Source organism: Erythranthe guttata, chromosome 9, assembly GCF_056151865.1.
Source record: "Erythranthe guttata isolate IM_541 chromosome 9, IM_541, whole genome shotgun sequence".
In the NCBI taxonomy this organism is placed as follows: Eukaryota; Viridiplantae; Streptophyta; class Magnoliopsida; order Lamiales; family Phrymaceae; genus Erythranthe; species Erythranthe guttata.
The window spans coordinates 15,101,510-15,125,212 of NC_142541.1; the positions used below are offsets into that span (position 1 = coordinate 15,101,510).

Consider the following 23,703-nt stretch of genomic DNA (forward strand, 5'->3'; position numbering starts at 1 on the left):
CACATCCTCATCCCCGTCCTCGGGATCCACTACGAGATCTTCCTCGGATGTCCCACTAGATCCTCAACAGGATTCACTTCTTCATGCTCCTCGATCGATTCAGACACCCGAGGAGGCCCTTCAACGCTAGCAAGGGTTATCGACTCCCTAGGGATTTAAAGTACCCCCAAAAACATTTCGCTCGCCAAGGGTTATCGACTCCCTGGGGGTTTACAGTGCCCCCAAAATATTTCGCTCGCCAAGGGTTATCGACTCCCTGGGGGTTTATGGTGCCCCCAAAATATTTGTTCGCCAAGGGTTATCGACTCCCTGGGGGCTTACATCTGCCCCCAAAATATTTCGTTTGCCAAGGGTTATTGACTCCCTGGGGGTTTACAATGCCCCCAAAACATTTCGTTCGCCATGGGTTATCGACCCCATGGGGGCCTACCTTCGCCCCCCTCGAACGGTTCAGATAACCGAAGAGGGCCTTCAGCATATGATCGCCGAACCTTCAACAAGATCAAATTCTACTTGCTCCTTTAACGACTCAAATAACCGATAAGGACCTTCAGCGTACGACCGCGAAAGTTTCAACTCGTGTTGCCACTTAAGCAATGGCACAACCGTGCGCATCCACCTCAAACTATAGATCTCGAGCGCCTCATTCTAAAGTAGGGGGTTATCCCATCCCAAGGTGGGCATCACCCTTACCTTTCAACCCCAAGTGGGTGCACATCCCATCTCAAGAGACGGGTATAATCTCCCTACTAAAAAAATAGAAAATCTCCATCCCAAGGTGGGCATCACCCTTACCTTTCAACCCCAAGTGGGTGCACATCCCATCTCAAGAGACGAGTATAATCTCCCTACTCAAAAAATAGAACATCCCCAAAGGGGTGAACATCAACCACCTAAAAATAAAAATAAAAAGAAGATGAAGAAAAAAGAAACAAAAAAAAAAGGGAGAATAAAGGAAAAAAAGAAAGAAGAAGAAGAAAGAAGGAGAAAAAAGAAGAAGAAAAAAGAAGAAGATGAAAAAAAGAAGAAGAAAAAAGAAGAAGAAGACAAACAAACAAAAAAAAAAAAAAAAAAAGAAGATGCAGCCAAGCCGCGCGCGAGCCAAGCCACGCGCGAACCAAACCAAGCCGCGCGCGCGCCTCCATTCAAAAAAAAAAAAAAAAGAAGGAAGAAGATGCAGCCAAGCCGCGCGCGCGCCCCCATTCAAAAAAAAAAAAAAAAAAAAAGAGAGAAGAGAAGAGCGCGTGCACAGCACGCGCGCGTGCATGGCGCGCGTGGCCAGCCGCAAAAAAAAAAAACAAAAAAAAAAAAAAAAAAAAAAAAAAAAAAAAAGAAAAGAAGAGGCGCGCGTGCACAGCACGCGCGCGTGGCGTACACGCGCTGACGCGCGCGCGTCAGCAGAGAAATTTTTTTTTTATTAAAGCGCGCGCGCCCTTGGACCGCGCACAATTTTGACTACTCTCCACCAAATTGCGCGTAGATTTTAACTCGCTTCACCAAATCACACGAGAATTTCAATGCGATTCACCAAATTGCGCGAGCTCTCCAACGCGCCTAACCAATTCGCGCACGCTCTCAAACGGATAAATAAAAAATATTATTTCTCCACACCACGCCAACAGTTATCGGTACACCACGACACCGATATACTCTCGACACGATCCGGTAGCATTTTTCGACTTGGCTCCCACATCGTATCGAGAGTGGGGAGCTTGCAAGACTCCCACGAGGAGCAAACTCGCTCGGTACCCCAATCCGCAGCGGGACAACTCCCACGAGGAGACAACTCGCTCGATACTACCGAACCCGCAGCGAGACAACTCCCACGAGGAGCCAACTCGCTCGGTACTACGAACCCGCAGCGAGACAACTCCTACGAGGAGCCAACTCGCTCGATACCACAACCCGCAGCGAGACAACTCCCACGAGGAGCCAACTCGCTCGACACTACAAATTCGTTGCAAGACAACTCCCACGTGCAACCACCTCGCTCGATAATATTACTCACCGCGAGACAACTCCCATGAGGAGACAACTCGCCCGAAATTCACTATATAATCGCAAGCTCAAGTTAGCACGATTACAACCCTAGAAGCACTTAGAGATATTATGAGAATCTATATAGCCTGGCCAGCTTGATTACTCAAATTTATCTACTTATTTTCGATGGGTCATTCATTAAAACGTGGCCACGGTCCAAACATACTTAAGACACACGAGGTCTAACAAGGGGCACGACCCCCATAAAAAAAATCTTGAGAGTCTGATCCCCTTCTCAACTACATCACGCACAAGGCTATATGTAAACACATATAAGCAACGCGTCAAAACATTGACAATGTCGAAAAATAACAACTCCCACAAGGAGATTACTTGATCCGTGCTACTACATTATCGCGAGACAACTCCCACGAGGAGATAACTCGATCAACACTATTACCCCGTGACGAGACAACTCCCACGATGAGATAATTCGCTACTACATCGTCGCGGGACAAAACCGACGACTCAATTAACTTACATCGCGACAACTTGGTCGCGCTATGCGCCAACGCGCATTCACGCCCCTCCGACACACGCTCCAACGCGTTATCGCACACCACGAGCCCAATATCGAAGACCACTATCACCGAGGCCCAATCACCTTCAAGCAAGGTTTGGGCCCGACAATCTCAACTAAGCTATAAATAAAGGTTTGAACTCATTCCTTAAGGTAGGTCCTATTAACTGAGCAATACTACAACTGTATTCTCTGGACTATTTCTATGATCAGCACGTCTGACTTGAGCGTCGGAGGGGTTTCCGCCGGATCAACCCCCGGTTTAGTTCACGTGTTCTATGTTCGCAGGTATCTCAAGGTCATCAAGCTCGTGAGCCAGTGATCCACTCTGCTCTTCCAGCTCATCCTACTTCAACCATCTAAGGTGATCTATATTTAGCATCATCAAAAATTGTGAACTTTAAATTTATATAGTTAGCCGACAGTAGATCCTTTCCAAAATTAAACCTAAAAGGGTGAAACAAGATTCTAAGAATCGTGCAGTCTGAATCAATTTCTAGGCGAATTACGTTGAATGAAATATAACCCATTTTTCACATTTTACTCCATCAAAAACATCAATATCAAAAATCTATGTTCTTGTATTTTTTGTTATTTAGTTTCTACAAGACACTCTTAATTTATTTTTCCAAGAACGTGAATTCCTACTCTTTTCGACCTTCGGATGTTTTTCTTTGACTAAGGTGTCGTTCGCTTGAGAGGGTACCGACATAATTTTATGGTGAATATTCTAGTAGAAAATCGTGGAGTTTTTTGTGTGAATATTCTAATTAGTTTAGTGGTGGATAATTTCTAACTTTGTACAGAGTGTGTGAAAGATGAAGAAATGGGTAAACTAAAAAAATATATTTAATTTAATAGTGAAATAATATATTTTGAAGTTGGAAATAACACGTCTCAATATTTGATGGTGAATATATTTAACTATATCTTTCTTTGTTTTTATTTGTTGGACCTGCTTTCAGTTGAGATATACATAGATATTCAAATCAATGTCAAAACAAATTCTACTAATTCTTCATCCATTTATTTACCAACATTGATTTCATTATTTCTTAGATATTATGCAAATACACCCATAAGAGCAAAATACAACCCCAAAATGTCACTCTATGGGTGTTGGTGCAACTCCAGTTGACGACGATGGCGACTTCCACGTTGACTTTGACTTTCCCGAAAGGCTACAGTCGTTTCCACAACTCTCAACACATTTCTCCATTTTCTCAAAATCTGCAAAATTAATCGAACACAATATATATTTAATATATAAAACTTTAAATCAATACAGTCCAGACCAGCCAATTTTTTTTCAATTTAACAATTTTTTTTGAAGTAAACGAGTTCATTAATTTATCGAGGTACTACTGGATCAATAATGTACGTATTTAGGCTTTTCAAGTTAATAATTTGATAATTTATGTAACGAGATCCAAATAAATGTCATTACATATACTTACCCTTGCCAAAATTGGAACATTTATGAAGTGCACAACCATATTGACAATAATTTAGGGAAGTTGGCGCCAAATTTTGAGGATGATGAATGATGCATTGTCCTAAGCATAACAACCCACACACAATTGCATTTTTTTTCCAGACAATACAGCCAAGCTCACAAGCTTCAAAGCAATGTATGAAACTTGCTGCTGATGCTTCTTGGATTATTGCAAATATTAATATAAACACAAAGATTAAATGATGTTGTGGTGCCCTAATTCGGATGTGTTTTTCTTGGTTCATGGTTGACCGGGTTTTGTTTTGTTCGTCTATTTTCGTTTGGAAATTATTAATGCGAATATATAGAGTAGGGAGAGTTAAATTTCGGTGATAAGATTGTGCGTATACGCAATCATATATATTGTGTTTCATTAATCATGTTATATGTACATGTAATCATCATATATATTATGTAGCATTAAGTTTTAGTAATGAGATTTCATATTTTAGAGAGAGAGAGAGTTAAGTGTTAATTATCATAAGGGATGTAAATGAGTAGAGCTCGAGCCTAGCTCATCAGATTTTTCAAGCTCAAGGTTGAGTCAAAATTGGCGAGCTGGAGCTCGCCATCGAACTTTCATTTTATGACCTCGAACTCGAGCTCAGCTTATTTTATTATTTTTTATTATAATTGTTACATAATATTAATATTATATTTTGTTATAAATTATTTATAAAGTAAATTATCGTCACCCCAAAATTGTTGTTAAACACTACAACAAAATTGGTTTTTGATAGCATATGACTATAGCGTTTTCTTATAAAGTGCTATAATTGATTCTCATGTCTTCAATAATTAATAAAAACAGAAAGAGAAACGCTATAAGATAAAAATACAACACCCACACACGTTTAATTTTTATGTTCGCTAACTCAGGTTAAATAAATCTCAACTCTTAATATCCATCCCTCCACCCCATCTCTATCAAACCCTTCATTCAAGCCAAAATTCATCTGTGAGCCGTGTTCAATTCTCTCCTTGTTTCAGCTATGGCGTTATCTCTTACTCTCATTTTTTCTCATTATATTCCCTAATTTTACTAGTTTTGTTTGCGAAAAATACCTAATTTCAATTTTTTTGCAAGAAATATCCAGAATCGTCGATCGAGGTTTGGAAGATTGAACATTAACGGAGCAGATTGATGACGCTCACCACCTATTCTCTGCCCTCAATCATGAGGGAAGTTCCGTTTAATTTGCAAAATTCTTTCCTCGTGTCTTTATTTATGTAGTATTACTGTTGTTTATGTTTATAATAGTTTTTATCTAGTTCTAACTCGTTTCTTTGTAGTTTATGTTTTTTAGGAAACCATATAGAATGATATATTTACTGAATGATCCATTTTATTATTTTTTTTCCTTTTGGTAGTACCCCTATTGGGAGTGTGCAGAAGGTGAATACAAATAAAGCTTTTCTGTATCTATGTATTGGTAATTGTAGGTAAAAATTTTGAGATGTTGAAAAGATATTTCCATTAATTGACATTGCATTTGAATCCAGTTTCCCTTGTTTTCTTTACTGGATTTATGGATAAGTAGAATATTTTAACTTTATTTTTTAATTGTTTATGATTTTGATTGGGTCTTGTTTCTACATTGCATCAATTATTATAGGTACATTTTATACGTTCAAACTTTCAATTATAATACTTCATCACCTCTTTGTTGATTAACAAAATGTGACGAACCTTTGTTTTGGTCTGTGCAGCTTTTAGGATGCTGTAATTGTATATGGCGGTGCAATTGAAACTGTGATAATTACTACTGGAACTCCTTATAATAGCCTGCTATTGAAATTATAAGCAGTAATATAATCAAAGAGTCTGGAGTACTAAAAAGGTATTTAGTTTCCTCTTGAGATTTTTAATCATCTGAATTTTGTTTCACACCATTTCATCCTCATTTTAAAGAACATTGTTGAAAGGAGTTCGACTGTTATCCACTATTAGTAGGCATTTCCATGACATTTCGCACCATCCAAACTATTGCATAGAAAGATAATTATTATTTCTATACAGAGGATATACAAACTTTTTTCAAAGATTTATTTTCCCCGAAGAAATTATTATATCTTGTTTGGATTAATAGCAAGATGGTATCATTGTTGATGACAAATGCAAGTCCCATTAAAGGATATACATCGGGCAGGTTACATCTCGATGGACAACAATTTAACTTGTTAATATTGAAGTTTATTAGCTCTCCTACCAATATCTCTTAGCACCATTGGCCGTTTATCATCGACTTAAATCAGTTTCTCGATTATTATTATTATTTTTAATATCCTTCTATACTTTTTTTTTATTTTTCTTTATTTTATTAGTCGTTAATATTGAGTTAAATTTTGGATTGGCGTAATTTTAACTTCGAAACAGTTTTACTATCGACTGATATTATTTCTCAGGCTTCCCGGAATTTCTAGAGTTTTTTTATCCAAAGGTTGGTCAACGAGTTTCGAGTGGTTCTCCCATTTTAGTGGAAAAACCAACTCATGATTGATGATCTGATGTTTCAACAGAGAACATTGTGTTTTTATTTGCTTGTGAACAAGATGGTGATGGGCAACTATGTTATTATTCCACGGGAAGGGTAATCAATTTAACCTTGTAGAGATAATTTCTATTCCGAATCAATCAGCAATTACCAAGGATAATGACTCCATTCGAATCGATGGAGTCCTCTATGTCAAGGTATGTCTTTATTTGATTTTTTGGTGTGGCTTAAATAAACTGATTACTTGAGATTCTAAGTGAATGTTGACATCCATTTTCCTTTTTCGTGTTATGAAGATCATTGACCCTAAGTTGGGATGGTATGGAGTTGAGATTCCATTGTACGCTGTTATTCAGCTTGCACAAACAACTATTCGAGTGAGCTTGGTAAGATCACCCTTGATAAAACTTTTGAGGAGAGAGACACACTCGACATTGATCGGGAGATAAAGTGGTTATGCTTTAGAAATATATTGCATGTATAATTTCTCTGTATTATCATTATATGTATACTAACTTAAATATTTTTTTTTCTTTTGTTACCAGGTTAAAGGATGATATATGAAACCACTAGATAATATGAAGACTGTAGGATATTTATTTTTTGTTGCTTTTTGAATTTGGTTTAGATATATTAATCATAATTGTTTATTTATAGTATAGTTGATGTTTCACAAGAATGTTGTTGTATAAATATTTTTTATTATTAATAAAATCTCAGCATAGTTTATTACAGATTTGTAATGGAGTTTTGGTGCTTGAAGGGAAAAAAGGGATAAGGATGTGTAAAACATCTATCTATAGCATTTCATGTGGCATTTTGTATACGCTATTAACAACATACAATTGTAAATTATGAAATGCTATTATAGGCTTAGTACTTCCATAGACGCTATAAAATATAAATAATAGCGCTATAGAGATGTTATAAGAACTTACATATAACATTCTTTTAGAAGCCATAAATGCTATAAAAGTATATAATAGCGCTCTATAAATGCTATCATAACTTTTAATAGCAATTTCTAGAAGCCATAATATGGACTACAATAACGATTATAAAACGCTATTGTAGATATAACTATCATAGCGTTTCATAAACGCTATATTAGAGGTTGGACCTATTATAGCTCCGGCAGACATAGCGTTTGCAAAAACGCTATAGTAGCCTATAACAACGTTTTTCAAACGCTATGAATGGTGTTTTATGTTGTAGTGAAATTAACTAAAAACAATTCTCTTGTTTGGATAATTACAACAATCCTTCATATGAATCATTCAACACGAGTTTCTTTCAAGGTAATTTATTTTTAATTTATTTACCTTTTGAGATTTGTCACACTAATAATCTTGAATTTTTATTATTAATTTTTGTTGTATCGTTGCTTACGTGGCATTTATGAAACATCGTTCTTCTTTGTGAATGGGTTTCCGTTGTCCGGTCCGCCCCTGGTTTGAACTTATGATGCATTGTCACAAATTTTATTATAAAATAAAGGGTAAATTCGACTTTCATCCATCGTATTTTTGCTTGATATCACTTTACCTCCTACCAGTGGCGGAGCTATCCTTTGGTAAGGGTGGGCTCCAGCTCACTGTGGAATATTGATATTTTATACTATATATAGCTTAAATATAAATGGTTTATTGTATAATTAGTCCAGCAAAATAATCTAAATTAGCCCACCCACGAAAACTTAGAATTTATTCATAAAATTAATGTTATTTGTATAGTGAACAATTACTTGGAGACATTTCAAGAGAAAACCACCCCCTTTGTGTGAATGAATTGAGAAAAAAAAACGGGGCGCTACCCCCGAACCCCCGTAATTTCTAAGTCCACCCTGATCGGGATTTCTTGCTCCGCCACTGGCCTCTACTACTCTCAATTGTATTGATTTGCCCCACTGTACATTGGTTCGATATCACTTTACTCTCTTCTACTCTCAATTGCATCGATTTGGCCCCTTATACTTTAGTTCGATATCACTTTACCCCCTTCTACTCTCAATTACAAAATTAAATATGTTTTATATTTTCTTTTAATGTACTAATAAATTAATTGATTTAGTTTCTACTTTCATTAACTCTTCCATCCAATAAGGGATTTAATTAAATTAAAATAAATTCTTTCGAATCATTCTATCCTCGTAGTTTTGAAAAATTATTTATGTATGTAAATTTATAGGAATAATCGATCAACTCCTGAGGTCAGATCAAATTATGAAAATCCCTTCTGTTTGGATAATTACTACCAATCCTCTCAACTATAATTGTCTTACTCGTACATCCATATGCTGTCAAATTCAACATAATCTTTTAGATTCCGTGGAATGTTCTCTAGTTTGTACTCATTTTGTGCAAAACATGCAGTTTTTTATGTACGAATGCTGTCAAATTCAACATAATCTTTTAGATTCCGTGGAATGTTCTCTAGTTTGTACTCATTTTGTGCAAAACATGCAGTTTTTTATGCACCACAATGTAATATTTACAAGCCAAGAGATACATCTATGATCATTTTGTTTAAAAAATATGGAACTCGAATGAGGTAAAACGGATACGAACTGGAAAATATTGAACATAATCTAGAAGATTCTTCTAAATTTGACACTGCAAGGATGGACGTGTAAGAAGATTCATAGTTGAGGGGTAGTTGTAATTATCCAAACATAAAGTTATTTTATAATTTGACCTTACCTTAGGGGTGACCGTAATTTGATTTCGTTGAAAATTTGCTTTCTATTTGCAGTTATTCGAGAATAAAAGCTTATGGCAGCCAACGGGCGATGCACGTGTGATGGATATGGATGCGGCGGTCCCGATTTATCGTCCTACAAAAAGCAGGCTATTGAAATTCGACGAATCAGACAAGCATCATAGGAAGTGAAAACACATCCTTTGTGTCCAATTTACAACAACCCGACCAATGGTAAGGGAGTTGAAAATGCCCGAATAATTGGTTCGATTTCGACCTGTGTGAAATGTGTTAATGGTGCTGTGAAAACTACTCATTTTTTGTAGTAAAAAACGACGCCAAAAATCTATAAAGATTTAATGAATGCTTTGAAAACGCCGGTTAGTGCTGTATTGATGTACCAATTAGCAATTTGCGTCACGAGCAAATTTTCGGGATCCAAATCCAAATCCAATTCAAAATTCGTATTCAAGAAAAAGCCGGAAAAAGAAGCAACGGTGAAAAAAACACCAAATAAGTCATTCCTAAGTAATGTCAACAGTTTAACAATTGACTGGTATGTAAATTGCGACAACCGAATTTACGAGGGTAACATTCAAAACGAGGACCCGATTCGGATTTGTAAATAGCGGTCCCATTTTATTACATATCAAATGTTTTCAAGAACTCATAATTAATCACACTCTTTGCTGGTCTTCAAAGCCTAATTAAAGCCTCTTACATATCCCATTTCCACACTTAGTCACACAATCATCCATCTTGTCAGCATCTGCATTATCGAAAAAACGATCGATCGATAAACATAAATTATTATTTTTATTTTTTAATTTTGTAAATAGATTAAACATTAAAAAAAATAAAAAAAAAATTAACAACTTACCGTTGCTAAATCCAGCGCATTCGTGAATAGCGCAACCCAATTTACAGTAGTGAATCTTGTTCGACCCCGGTGGAGACGAAGCCAAGCATTCGTTAAGGCATTGTAATCCGCACGTCGGTATATCCTTTCGTTGGTTCGTAGTGCAATCATTAAAACAAGGTGAATAACATTCTTTGAAAGTTACTGCTAATGCTTCTTGACCTGCAATTAGCAACATAATCACCATGATTAATTGTGTTAATTTCATAGGGTTAGTAATCTTGTCTTGATGCATGGTGTGACAATTTAAAAAAAAAAAATTGCTCTTTATTTTCTTGAAGCAAATTTGTTGTTGTTCTTGAATTATATGTGTAGATCAAAGCCCTCATTCGATTCCTATTTATAGAGAGATTTCGATTTCGGTAATCGGATTGCGTGTATTCGTTATCGGATTTTGTGTTGGGGGTGTAATCTGATTATATATCTCCAAAATCTTCATTCGTATGCTCTTTTGGATTAAAATAAGAGATTAAATTCTGAGAGGATGAGCGATATTTAATATAAATCGGATTCCACTAATTTTTTGACATGCGGCACTCTTAAGTCTTAACTTTTCATAAATCACATTGATTATAATTAGGGTTAGAGGGGTTACGTGTTTTTTTTTTTTTTTTTTTTTTCAATTATTAGAATCCTAATTATATTTTTATTTAAACTATCCACGTGTCAATCATCCTATGTCATCCGATTTCCCTATTAAAACAGGCCATCCGGTCTAAATTTGCACCCTTAAAATAATTACCGGACCTCGAAGTTTCGGTGTGATTACAAATAAATTATTCGGGTTTGAAAATTTGCTTAAATTTTATTAAAATTACAAATTCAACCTATATTTTTTTACCCTTAGTAAATATTTATTGCATAAACTAAATTACACTATCTAGACTCTTTTAAATTTCAAATATTTCCCTTTTAAATTTCAAATATTTCCCAAACCCCTCTTGATCAATTAATCCTATTTGATTTTGCTTAGATTTTTAGTAAAACTACCACTTTAAGGGATATTTTGATATTATTCTTTAAATAAAGAGGGTTTATATGTAATTTCACCAATCTTTGGGGAAGGACGGGTCTATTCTATGCTACACCGGATGAAAAACACCGAGCAGATCTTTACCATTTATATACATACAAACACCATACACCCACATTAGTGTGTGTAGATCGATGGTAAAAAAATCACTCAATATAGCACCAACAATGTTATAGCAACTATCGCTCGAACACTTTTGCCCTGATCCATGACTTATTGTTGATCTCAATTCTTAATCGGTTAATTAATACTCACTAATTACTCTGGTTTATGATTTATTGACGGTGAAAATTCACACTTATATACTAATTTTTTTAAGGGAAAATCCGATTGAGATTTCGAATTTGTATAATCATAAATTAAGTAGCGAGAAGCTCATGATTATAATCCGTGTTGGGTTACTATTGTAGTTAAAAGAAGGACTGCACTATTAATTATAAAATAGTGGTTTTTTTTTTTATATATATAATAAAAAAGTGGATTTATAGTGATTAATATTAATCTGCATAATTATGATGATAATACGAGCATATATTTTGTTTAGTCAATATTATGTGAGTTAATTTATAATTTATTTTCCATGTTGAAATCCGATTTGAGTAAATCCCCGTTTAGTCAATGTGAAAACTAGTATTTCTTTTGAAGTAAAATACATACATGATTTTTTCATGCGTAATTGACACTTTGCACCCTTGAATTATATGGGTTTGGCATTTTGCACCCTTAAGTTGAAAAAATAGTTCTTTGACTTTGCACCTTTGAATTACATGGGTTTGGCATTTTGTACCCTTAAATTGAAAAAATAGACCTTTGACTTTGCACCCTTGAATTATATGTGTTTTGCACTTTGCACTCTTAATTTGAAAAAATAGCACTTTGCACCCTTCAATTGCAAACACCTTGGCACTTTGCACCCTCTCTTATTTCTCAACTAATTAAAATTGAGGTATAGCATTCAACCCCCTTTTGTCACAAGCTTTCGCAAATATCCACTCATGCTCGTAATATCAAAACGCAACCCCCTTATAGTTGATACGGATAGTTTGTGTTAGTTTGTCCGAACCTCTCTTGATCAACGAACCATGTTTGGTCGTTGATTTGTTAAGTGTCGTCCAAATGATATTATTTGTGAATGATCCATTAATAAATTTATTACCCAACACATTTTTCAGCAACCCACGTAACACTTGAACCCAAATTACATGTCAATACAAATCTACTTTGACACCTCTCTCTCTCTCTCTCTCTCTCTCTCTCTCTCTCTCTCTCTCTCTTAACACATGGGTTGTTCTTCACTTACACTCCAATCTTATTTAACTTTCATGTAATTTGAAAATTGTATGTAAGATTTCTATTCATCGATTCTAATCCAACTTGAATAAATTTTAAACTGATTGAACACGAGTCCTTCTTCAAGACTTTGTTTCCATACACGTACTTATTCTTTTATTATTTAAATAAGGGTAAATTACACACACCCCCCTGAGGTAAGCTTAAATTACATGTCACCCCATAGCTCTTTGTTGTCTTCACCACTTTCTGAAACCAATAGTCCGTTAGAACCCTATCGGAATAACGTATCCAATTCATTATCCCATTAGAGTTTCGGACTACGTTTCAGGGGGCTGAGTGTAATTATCGATACCACAGGGACCTTACAGTTATTTAAGCTTACCTCAGGGGGGTGTGTGTAATTTACCCTTTAAATAAATTTCGATCACGCTTTCGAGCTCTTAACATGCTAAAAGATACATTTCACTTAATTATTCTCTTATTTGCAAAAAAAAAAAAAAACATATTGAAATTTACTTTTTATTTTCATGTAAAATCAATATAAGATATATAGAGTACACTCACTGAAAAACAAGACATAAATGTAAATTTCAAATTTCAATCGTACAAATCAAATGTTTTCAAGAATCACAGAAGTACTATTGCAGTCAAAATATCCGTTGACCAAAATTTCATTGCCTTGGCAATGTTTTCACGACTTGGTTACATTCTCCAGTCTCACACTCATTCATACAATCATCAGCTTTGGCAACATCTGCATTATCCAAAAAGTCGATTTCGTTAAAAAAAAAAAAAATCAACTTTCGAAATTTCGGAATCAACGGATTTAAAAAAAAATCATTTTTTCAGTCACCCATTATATAAAATAGATAATAACATTAATATAATAATGCAATTTTCAAGTTAAAACCGTTGTCTTTTTCGAAAAAATCGGAAATCAAAAGTTTCAGAATTCAAAAACGAAAAATGTAACTCTTCTGGACTAAATCTGCCGAAATGGAAATTTCTTGGATAATTATCCGGTTTGAGTATATATATGAAAAAAGATTATAAATAGATAAAATGAAATAAAATACATACCGGTACCAAATCGAGAGCACCGATTAATCGCACAATTAAATTTGCAAGGGTCGTCGGCAAGTTCGACCTTTCTGCACTTGAAGATGCATGATACGAGGCACACTGTAACTTCCTTAGCTTCAGCAAAGCAATTGTGCAGACAATCACCATAGCAACTCGCCGTTGCTTGCCCGGCGCACAATAGCACCAACAACGTTATAGCAGTTATCGCTCTAACACTTCTGCCATGATCCATGTCTAATTGTTAATCTCAGTTCTTTAATCAGTTAATTATTCACTAATTACTCTCGTTTGTGATTTTATGACCGGTGGAAATTCGTACTTATATATAGTAATTTTTTTCTAGGGAAAATCGGATTGAGATTTCGAATTTGTGTAATCATAATCCGTGTTGGTAGTTAAAAAATTGACTGCATTATTAATTAAACAATTAGATTATAGTGATTAATATTAATCTGCAAAACTAGAATGATATTATGAGCATATCTTTTTGGTCAACGCTATGTAATGACGTTAATTTATAATTTATTTTCCATGTTGAAATCTGATTTTAGTAAATCCCCTTTAGTCAATGTGAAAACTAATATTTCTTTTGAAATAAAATACTTTAATAATTTTTTCATAATTGACACTTGCACCCTTGAATTACATGGGCTTTGCACTTTATACCCTTAAATTGAAAAAACTAGTCATTTGACTTTGTACCCTTGAATTACATGGGTTTGACGTTTTGCACCCTTAAATTGAAAAATAGCATTTTGCACCATTCAATTGCAAACTCCTTGGCAGTTTGCACCCTCCTCCACTTTTTGGTCAGAAACGTGATGGACAACCGGTTCCAATAAGGGTATATTTGTCTTTCTCTTATTTCTCAGCTAATTAAAATTAGGGTAAAAATAGCATTTGACCCCCCTTATTCACAAACTTTTGTAGATGATCACATTGTACTCGTAAGATCAACAACTAACCTCCTTGGTTGATATGTGTAGTTTCGTTAGTTTTTCTGAACACCTCATCATCGATTTGGTCGTCAATTTGTTAAGCATCGCCCAAATGATATCATTTGTGAATGGCTCATTAATCAATTCATTATTCAATTCACTTTCCAATAGTCCACATAACAGTTGAGCCCAAATTACAAGTCAACTCAGACTCACTTTGACTTGTTCTCTCTCCTAACACTGCAATCGTTCTTTACTTATACATCAATCTTATCTAGCTTTCGTATAATTTGAAAATTGTATGTAAAATTTCTTATTCATCAATTCTAATCCAACTTGAATAAATTTTAAACAGATTAATTGAACACGAGTCGTTCTTCAAGACTTTGCTTCCATACACATATTTTGTTACTCTTTTATTATTTAAATAAAGTTCAATCCAACTTTCGAACTCTTAACATGTTAAAGAATTCATTTGAAATTAACTATTTTCTTATTTGCAATTACCTTTCATTTTGCTATAAAATCGACATAAGATGTATAAAGTACAGTCGCCGGAAAACAAGACATAAATGTAAATTGCAAATTTCAATCGTACACATCAAATGTTTTTATTTATTTTTTATTTTTATAATTATTCTTTTCTTACAAATCGAATGTTTTCAAGAATCCCAGAAGTACTATTGTGGTAAAAATATTCGTTGACCAAAATTTCATTGCCTTGGCAATGTTTTCATGGCTTGATTACATTCTCCAGTCTCACACTTATTCATACAATCACCGGCTTTGGCAACATCTGCATTATCCAAAAAATCGATTTCATTAAAAAAAAAATCAAAATCATAAATTTCGGAATAAAAATCGACGAGATTTAAAAAAAAAAATAACATTAATATAATAAATGTAATTTTCAAGTTAAAATCCATTTTTTTTTGGAAAAATCGAAAATCTAAAGTTTTAGAATTCAAAAACGAAAAATGTAATTCTTATGGACTAAACCTGCCGAAATGAAAATTTCTTGGATAATTATCCGGCTAAAGTATATATATTAAAATAAAATTATAAATAAATAAAATACATACCGTTAGCAAATCGAGAGCACTGATTAACCACACAATTAACTTTGCAAGGATCGTTGGCGTTCACAAGTTCGACCTTTCTGCACTTGAATAGACATGTTATGAAACAAGTACCCGTATCCCCAGCGTTAAAGCATTCTGCCAGACAATCACTATAGCAACTCGCCGTTGCTTGCCCGGCGCACAATAGCACCAACACCGTTATAGCAGTTATCGCTCTAACACTTTTGCCCTGATCCATGTCTAATTGTTAATCTCAATTCTTTTAATCAATTAATTACTCACTAATTACTCTGGTTTGTGACTTATGAGCAGTGGAAATTCGTACTTATATATAGTATTTTTTTCTAGGGAATCTTGGATTGTTAATCGGATTGAGATTTCGTATTTATGTAATCATAATCCGTGTTGGTTTAGTATTTTATTAAAAAAATGGGTTAATTACAAATACCCCCTGAGGTATGGTTAAATTACAAAAACCCCCCTCTTGTTTGGATAATTACATCTACCCCCCTCAACTATGATTTTTTCTTACCTTTATGGTGCCAAATTCAACATAGTCATCTAGATTCCGTGAAATGTGCTCTAGTTTGTACTCTTTGTGTCAAAAATACAGTTTTCGATGCACCACAAACTGATATATACAAGCTAAAAATCACATATTATGGTCATCTTGCTTCATAATGTAGAGTTTGAATGGGATAAAACGGGTACAAAAGTGATAATATTCCATATAATCTCGAAGATTCCACTAAATTTGATGAGTTGAGGGGGTATTTGTAATTATCCAAACAAGAGGGGTGTTTTTGTAATTTGGTCATACCTCAGGGGGGGTGTTTGTAATTTACCCTAAAAAAATTGACTGCATTATTATTTAAACAAATTAATCTGCAAAATCATAATGATATTATGAGCTTTTTGGTCAATATTATCTAATGACGTTACTTTATAATTTATTTTCCACGTTTAAATCCGATTTTAGTATATCCGATTTACTCAATGTGAAAACTAATATCTCGTTTGAAGTAAAATATTTTCATGTTTTTTCATTGATAAGAGAACTCGAATCAACTAAAAATGCACCGGATAAACCCTGTTTAGTAATGCTCATTATTCGAGCTCGATTCGGCTGATAATCTAACCAAGTCAACCATGCCGACTAAAACTCAATAAAATTCAAATATATTTGAACAATTAATTGTCACTGTCTATACATCGATGCATCAAAATAGTATATACGTCGTACGGTTGACCGAAACGCTTCGAAAGATATTTACCGTATCCATTATTGCAAGATTACAATTACAATTTAAAAATATCCTTAAATACAAATATTAACATTTCCTTAAAATAATACAAATACTAATATAATAAATCCTTCAATTAACTAAAATTAAATTAAAATACAAATTTATAACTATTCCGAACCTTATTACCCAACAACTCTCAGTCGCCGCAAAAAACAAATTAGCGTTTCTACTGAGTCATAATTAATAATAAAATTAACTAATTCGATGCTAATACGCTTCAATCTTATTAGTTTTCATGAAACTTGAAAATTGCATGTAAAATTTCTTATCCATCAACTTTAATCTTGCTTGAATAAATTTTAATCTAATTGAACACGAAACAAACTTCTATAATTTGTCATTAATACGAGTATTTTATTATTCTTTTATTATTTAAATAAAGCTCATTCGAACTTTCGAGCTCCAGATCTTAACACATTAAAAAATGCATTTGAAATAAATTATAATTATTCTCTTATTTGATTTTTTTTTCAATTTACTTTTCTTTTTCCTATAAAATTCACATAAGATGTAGAGTAGGGTCACTGGAAAACTAGTCATAAATTTAAATTGCAACCAATTCCATTCCTTTACATATCAAATGTTAAAATATTAATTAATTTTTTTTGGTTACATATAAAATTGTGGTCAAAATATTCGTTGACTAAAATATCATTGCATTGGCAATGGTTTCTTGGCTTGGTTGAAGTCCTCACAGCTTCCAGTTTCACACTTGTTCATACAATCATCAACTTTGTCAACATCTGCGTTATTCAAAATCGGAAATTTTCGAATCAGAATCAACAGAATTCAGAAATTTTCATGATTTATTCACAAATTACACATAGTGGATCGATACATTAATATAATAAATGCGGTTTGATCGATTTTTTCTCTTTCGAAAATCGACAGTTTCATAATTCAAAAAATTGAAAACATAAATAAAATAAAAGACGTACCGTGAACAAATCGAGTACACTGATTAATTGCACACTTAAATTTGCAAGGATCATCGGTCGTAATTTCGACCTTTCTGCACTTGAAGAGGCATTTAAAGAGGCACGACGTAACTTCCCCGGCTGCAGCAAAGCAATCTGCCACACAGTCACTGTAGCAACTCTTAAACGACGCCGTTGCTTGCCCTGCGCACAATAGCACCAACACTGTTATAACAGTTATCGCTCTAACACTTTTGCCCTGATCCATGACTAATTGTTAATCTCAATTCTTTTAATCAGTTAATTACTCACTAATTACTATGGTTTGTGATTTGTGAGCAGTGGAAATTCGTACTTATATAGTATTTTTTTAGGGAAAATCGGATTGAGATTTCGAATTTGTGTAATCATAAATTAAGTACCGAAAAAGCTCATGAGTATAATCCGTATTGGTTTAGTATTGTATTTAAAAAATGGACTGCATTATTAATTAGCAAAATTGGATTTATACTTTATAGTGATATGTTGAAATGCAATTTCAGTAAATCCTATTTACTCAATCCGATTTCTTTTTATTTTCATGATTTTTTTTCTTTGACAGGAGAACTCGATTTAATAATCTTCTTAATTACCGTGTAAAAAGTAAAAACCTTAAATCACTAAAGATATTATTGAACAAATTGAACACCTTTTTTTTTTTTTTTTTTTTTATTATGTGAAACCATTAGTTTTTGCTTGCACTTTCGATCGGCATGTGCCACAATATTTTCGATTGTAGAGGCTAAATTCGATTTTTGATTTGCTGGTTTGTATTCGATTGTCGTCTATCGAGTGTGTGATCGATTTTCAATCGCTGTATGTCAACGTTTCAAATTCACCCATGAGTGTTTTATTTTCCAAATTTTCCAATGAAACAAATCCAACCCTCACTAACCAGTTATTATGTATCATATATATAAGGGTAATTTACAAACACCCCATGAGGTATGGTCAAATTACAAAAACACCCCTCTTGTTTGGATAATTACAACCACCCTCAACTCCTCAAATTTAGTAGAATCTTCGAGATTATATGGAATATTATCACTTTTGTACCCGTTTTATCCCATTCAAACTCTACATTATGAAGCAAGATGATCATAATATGTGATTTTTAGCTTGTATATATCAGTTTGTGGTGCATCGGAAACTGTATTTTTACACAAAACGAGTACAAACTAGAGCACATTCCACGGAATCGAGATGATTATGTTGAATTTGGCACCATAAGGGTGGGTGTGTAAGAAAAAAATCATAGTTGAGGGGGTATATGTAATTATCCAAACAAGATGGGGGTTTTTGTAATTTGACTATACCTCAGGGGTGTTTGTAATTTACCCTATATAAAAACTTGAAAAAGAAAAAAAGGCAACCAAGTCTTTATTCTTATTTGACGAATATATATAAAACAAATAAAAGTTGAAATAAATAATTTATTTTAACAATTTATTCGGGTCAAATAAAACCCGATTCTTTCTAAGCAAGTTTTCTGGGTCGACCCACTTGGCTACATTGACCAGTCTCACAGCTAGTCACACAACTATCCATCTTGTCAGCATCTGCAAATAATAATTCAAACATCACCAAATTAAATCCACCTCAATATTTTTAAATCAAAAAATAAAAATAATAAATATAAGGGTAAATTACACGACACCCCTGAAGTATGCTAAAATAATTTTAAGGCCCCTGTGGTATCGCTAATTACAATGTTTCATGGGGTAATTACAATATTTCATGGGGAAACTGTGAGTACCGAAACCGCAGTGACCTTAAAGTTATTTTAGCATATTTTAGAAGTGTAATTTGCAATAAATAAATAATTACCTTTTCCAAATTGAACGCATTGATCAGCTGCGCAGCCTAATTTGCAATAATCCTTCATAGTCCCGGGCGGATTAACAATACACTTAGCCAAACACTTGATTGCACATTTGGGTTCACTCTCGTGTCCCACAACACACCCAACCACACAAATCTCGAAGCATTCCTTAAAACCCGCCGATGCTAATTCGCTTGTTAATAGCATCATTAACACCATAATTGTCACGTTTATCATTTTTTTATTCATTTTTGTGTGTGTGTGTGTGTGTTTATATATACGTATATATATAGATATGTATGAATAATTGTTGAATGATGAATTGTTGAGGCCTCGTTTGGTTCATATTTATATAGGTAGTGTAGTGCATTTGTGATATTGAGATTGGAGATCTAGTTGTAATTTGATTTTGAGAATATTTGAATTTTGAATATTGAGATTACATATATTTGTGTGATTTTGAGAATTTTAGTTTATAAATAGAGGTTGACCAACAAAATAATGACGAGATGTTGACTTTTCGGACCAAATTTGTAATCTTTGCATTAGTCGATATCATGTAATTAGATTGTCGGGTAAATTACACCCAACCATGAGGTATGGTCAAATATAAGTTTTGGGTAATTACAATCACCCCCTCAATTATAAATTTTCTTACACAGTTCAGTCTTGATGTTTCAAATTTAGTGGAATCTTCTAGATTTTATGGAATATTATCACTTTTGTACCCGTTTTATCCCATTCAAGCTCCACGTTTTGAAGCAAGATGATCATAAGATGTGTTTTTTGGCTTGGACATATCAGATTTTTGGAGAATAAAAAACTGCATTTTTACAGAAAACGAGTATAAACTAGAGCACATTACACGAAATCTAGATAATTATGTTGAATTTAACACCATAAGGGTGGAGGTGTAAGAAGATTCATAGTTGATGGGATATATGTAATTATCCAAACAATGAATTTTTCGTAATTTGACCATACCTCAGGGGTGGTTGTAATTTACCCTTAGATTGTGTGATTAAACCCTTATTCTTGAAAATCCAATTTCAATAAATCCCATTAATCCATTTCATTTGAAATCATAGTAAAGAATTACAATTTTTTTTTCTCTCCAAATTTCATTACGAAGTTCAATTAACTGCAATGGCATCAATGTATCGGTTTTGTAAAGCCTACATCTGGTGAAATACAGTGTTTAATTTTGCACGTTGATCTACACATAATAACACACACACCTATATATATGTGTGTGCTTAATGAATAGTTATTTATATGGATCTACGGAATCAGATGGTGTATTTTACCAGGCGCAACATTTCGAAAGTCGTAATATATCTATAAAGATGAGCAAATAATGCAAATACATACCATTTTTAGATTATAAAAATTAGAAAAAAAGCCCTCTAATGTCAACTTTCATATATATCTAATTAAACATTTTAAATTGCACAATAATTTTCCAATATATTGCTTTAATTAATAAAAAAAATCACAATAAAATAACTATATTGGTGATGGAGCTTCATTTGGTGACAACACTTGTGAAGTCCCGGATTGGTCAACGTAGCCACATTGACCAATGTCACATTCATCAACACAGTTAGCCACCTTGTCAATATCTTCAATCTTAAAATCTGCAATATCCAAAATAATAATTTAATTATTACCCAAAAAATTATTAAAATAAATAAATAATAAATTTGAAGGCATCCCCATACCCTTTTTGCAAGCTAGAATAATCCTTAAATAAATTATATACTAGTATTCTATTTCATAACTCGTTTAATATATACAGACGGATTTCCTACACTCGATTTCTATTCGTTTGCCCTATATAAGTAGCATTAAAAAAGAGGTATACACAAATTTTAAAATCGGGCGGATATTGTTTACCGACTGTTAATCTAAATACGTTTCGATATCTACATTTTACTCCACACAAGTAGCATTAAAAAAAGGACCGCGTCGATATTGTTTTCCGACAGACGATACAAAATATGTTGAAATAATAATAATATCAAAAAAAAAAAAATCCAAGGTCAAAAGTTTAATTACCATAGACAAGAGGAGCGCATCGATCAAGGGCACAACCGAGCGTGCAATTTTGGAGCTCGTTGTCAAGCTCGTTAAGCGGGCGAACGCCGAGAAGGCATTTAGGGAAACATTTAAGCACACAACCGAATTTGTTGTCTCCAAAGAGACAACCAACTGCACAACTGGCAAAGCAAAACTTGAAATTCAATAATGAAGCAGATGCTTTTTGTTGTTGGCCTGCAATGAGTAGTAGTACCATCAATCCTGCAGCAATTGCTTGTACATTCCTCCCACTTTTACCCATGGCTTCAAATCTCTAAATTAAATATTTCTTTAATTAGTGAGTAGTTCTTGGTAGAGATATATGAATGTGTTACAAATTTCTAACTTTTATATACCAAAATAAGTCAAAATTGTAACACCCTATATTAAATGCCATTTATTTATTGTTTTAAATTCTCAATAGCCATTACTTTTACTTTTATTATTTTTGACCTTGGTACACTATGAATACGAAACCTTTTTTATTTATTTATTATCTTCTATTACTTTATTATTATATTTTAATATTTTGGGCAATAAAAGGTAAAAAAAAGTAAATTTTGGGCAACAAAAGAATTAAATTTTATCTTGTGGGCATTTTTGGCTTTTGACTCTTTATTTTTATTTATCTTCTTTTTTAAAAAAAGTCAATTTAATCCACCCTCTATATCCCTTTATCTTAATGAGTTTACTTTAATATTTTATAGATAAAAAATACTTTTTCCAATTTCGAATACTTCCCATGCTACGAAACTCGTTGAGCTATTTATAGTAGTTTGTCTCTCTTTCAACCCCACCCAAATTTGATGGATTTTATTCTGACAAATATTACCTTTGATTTGTTTTAGATATATTATTAAATATAATAAATTACAACCATCTCCCTGAGGTAACATGAAATACAAACAAATCCCTACTTATTGCAAGAGGATGGATGTAACTATGAAAAAAAATGAAGAGTTTTTTTTTTCTCTCGTAAATAGACCTTACCTCAAGGGACGGTAGAATTTTGCCCTATTAAATATATAAATTAAATATGATTATTAGTTTAGAAATTAAATAACTTGACTGACTGAGACAAACTTTAATATGTAATTGGGTAAATATCACTTTCCCCCCTTATACTTTGGTTTGATATCACTTTACCCCTTCTACTCTAAATTACATCGATTTACTCCCTTGTACTTTGGGCTCGCTACCACTTTACCCCATTCTACTCTCAATTGCATTGATTTGCCCCCCTATACTTGAAAAACTGCAAAAGAAAAATATACATAAGTAAATATAAGGAAGATTACAAGGAATTGTAAGAAAATTACAAGGAAAAGAAAAAAGAAAAAGAAAAAAAAGGCTATATTTAAGTTACAGGCTGTTGAAAGAAATAAATTTGGGCCAAAAAACGGGCCAGGCTTTGCGGACGGCCCACGATTACTTTATGGGCCGACCAAGCCCATGAAGTAAAACTGATGCTAGCCCATGGAATTAAATTGCTGGGTTGGGCGGGCTGAATCCACGGGCTTGCTTCATGGGCCTGGGTTGTGGGCGAGACGCGGGCCTACGCCGAGTTTTTTTCATCACTACCATGAGGTAATGTCAATTTACAAAAACGTTCCTAATTTTCAGAAACCATATTTAGATCCCTACATGTTGGAAGTTTCTTACATCCACCCCATTTTAAAAGGGTGTTGATGTAAGCAATTTACAGTTTTCTTGGTGTAGATGTAATTATGAAAATATAAAGGGTTTTTTTCGTAACTAGGTCTTACTTCAAGGGGAGCGTTGTGCTTTATCCACAATTTAATTGTGGGCCCTTACCTTTAAATTTGACGGGCAATTACGACCACCCTTGAGGTAATGTCAAATTACGAAAAAATCCCTCTTGTTTATATAATTACAAGCATCTCTTAACTGCATGTTATCTTTCGGTGTCAAATTTTACCTATT

General features: G+C 33.6%; 1 protein-coding gene, 4 long non-coding RNA genes and 1 other non-coding gene across 7 annotated transcripts; 1 reads left to right on the forward strand and 5 right to left on the reverse strand.

Moving 5' to 3' along the window:
* Positions 1-3,543: 3,543 nt before the first annotated feature.
* Positions 3,544-4,330, reverse strand: LOC148768192 (uncharacterized). Its single transcript, XR_016033662.1, has 2 exons — positions 4,018-4,330; positions 3,544-3,790 (listed from the first exon to the last, which is right to left on the reverse strand). It is a non-coding gene; the product is annotated as an uncharacterized LOC148768192 (long non-coding RNA).
* Positions 4,331-5,030: 700 nt separating this feature from the next.
* Positions 5,031-7,284, forward strand: LOC148768193 (uncharacterized). 2 transcript variants are annotated; one of them, XR_016033664.1, is made up of 4 exons: positions 5,031-5,498; positions 5,766-5,896; positions 6,462-6,496; positions 6,576-7,284. It is a non-coding gene; the product is annotated as an uncharacterized LOC148768193 (long non-coding RNA). The 2 variants fall into 2 exon arrangements; XR_016033663.1 differs by having other exon boundaries at positions 6,462-7,284.
* A 2,461-nt stretch (positions 7,285-9,745) lies between these two features.
* Positions 9,746-10,479, reverse strand: LOC148768194 (uncharacterized). The gene is made up of 2 exons (XR_016033665.1): positions 10,128-10,479; positions 9,746-10,016 (listed from the first exon to the last, which is right to left on the reverse strand). It is a non-coding gene; the product is annotated as an uncharacterized LOC148768194 (long non-coding RNA).
* A 2,516-nt stretch (positions 10,480-12,995) lies between these two features.
* On the reverse strand, positions 12,996-13,870 carry LOC105975477 (uncharacterized). Its single transcript, XR_016033666.1, has 2 exons — positions 13,573-13,870; positions 12,996-13,246 (listed from the first exon to the last, which is right to left on the reverse strand). It is a non-coding gene; the product is annotated as an uncharacterized LOC105975477 (transcript).
* A 5,348-nt stretch (positions 13,871-19,218) lies between these two features.
* LOC148768195 (uncharacterized) lies at positions 19,219-20,004 on the reverse strand. Its single transcript, XR_016033667.1, has 2 exons — positions 19,686-20,004; positions 19,219-19,417 (listed from the first exon to the last, which is right to left on the reverse strand). It is a non-coding gene; the product is annotated as an uncharacterized LOC148768195 (long non-coding RNA).
* A 1,031-nt stretch (positions 20,005-21,035) lies between these two features.
* LOC105975627 (thionin-like protein 1) lies at positions 21,036-22,098 on the reverse strand. The gene is made up of 2 exons (XM_013000818.2): positions 21,739-22,098; positions 21,036-21,317 (listed from the first exon to the last, which is right to left on the reverse strand). Exons 1-2 carry the CDS (start codon positions 22,019-22,021, stop codon positions 21,187-21,189), a joined length of 414 nt encoding a protein of 137 aa, XP_012856272.1. The 5' UTR covers positions 22,022-22,098; the 3' UTR covers positions 21,036-21,186.
* Between the last annotated feature and the right edge of the window lie 1,605 nt (positions 22,099-23,703).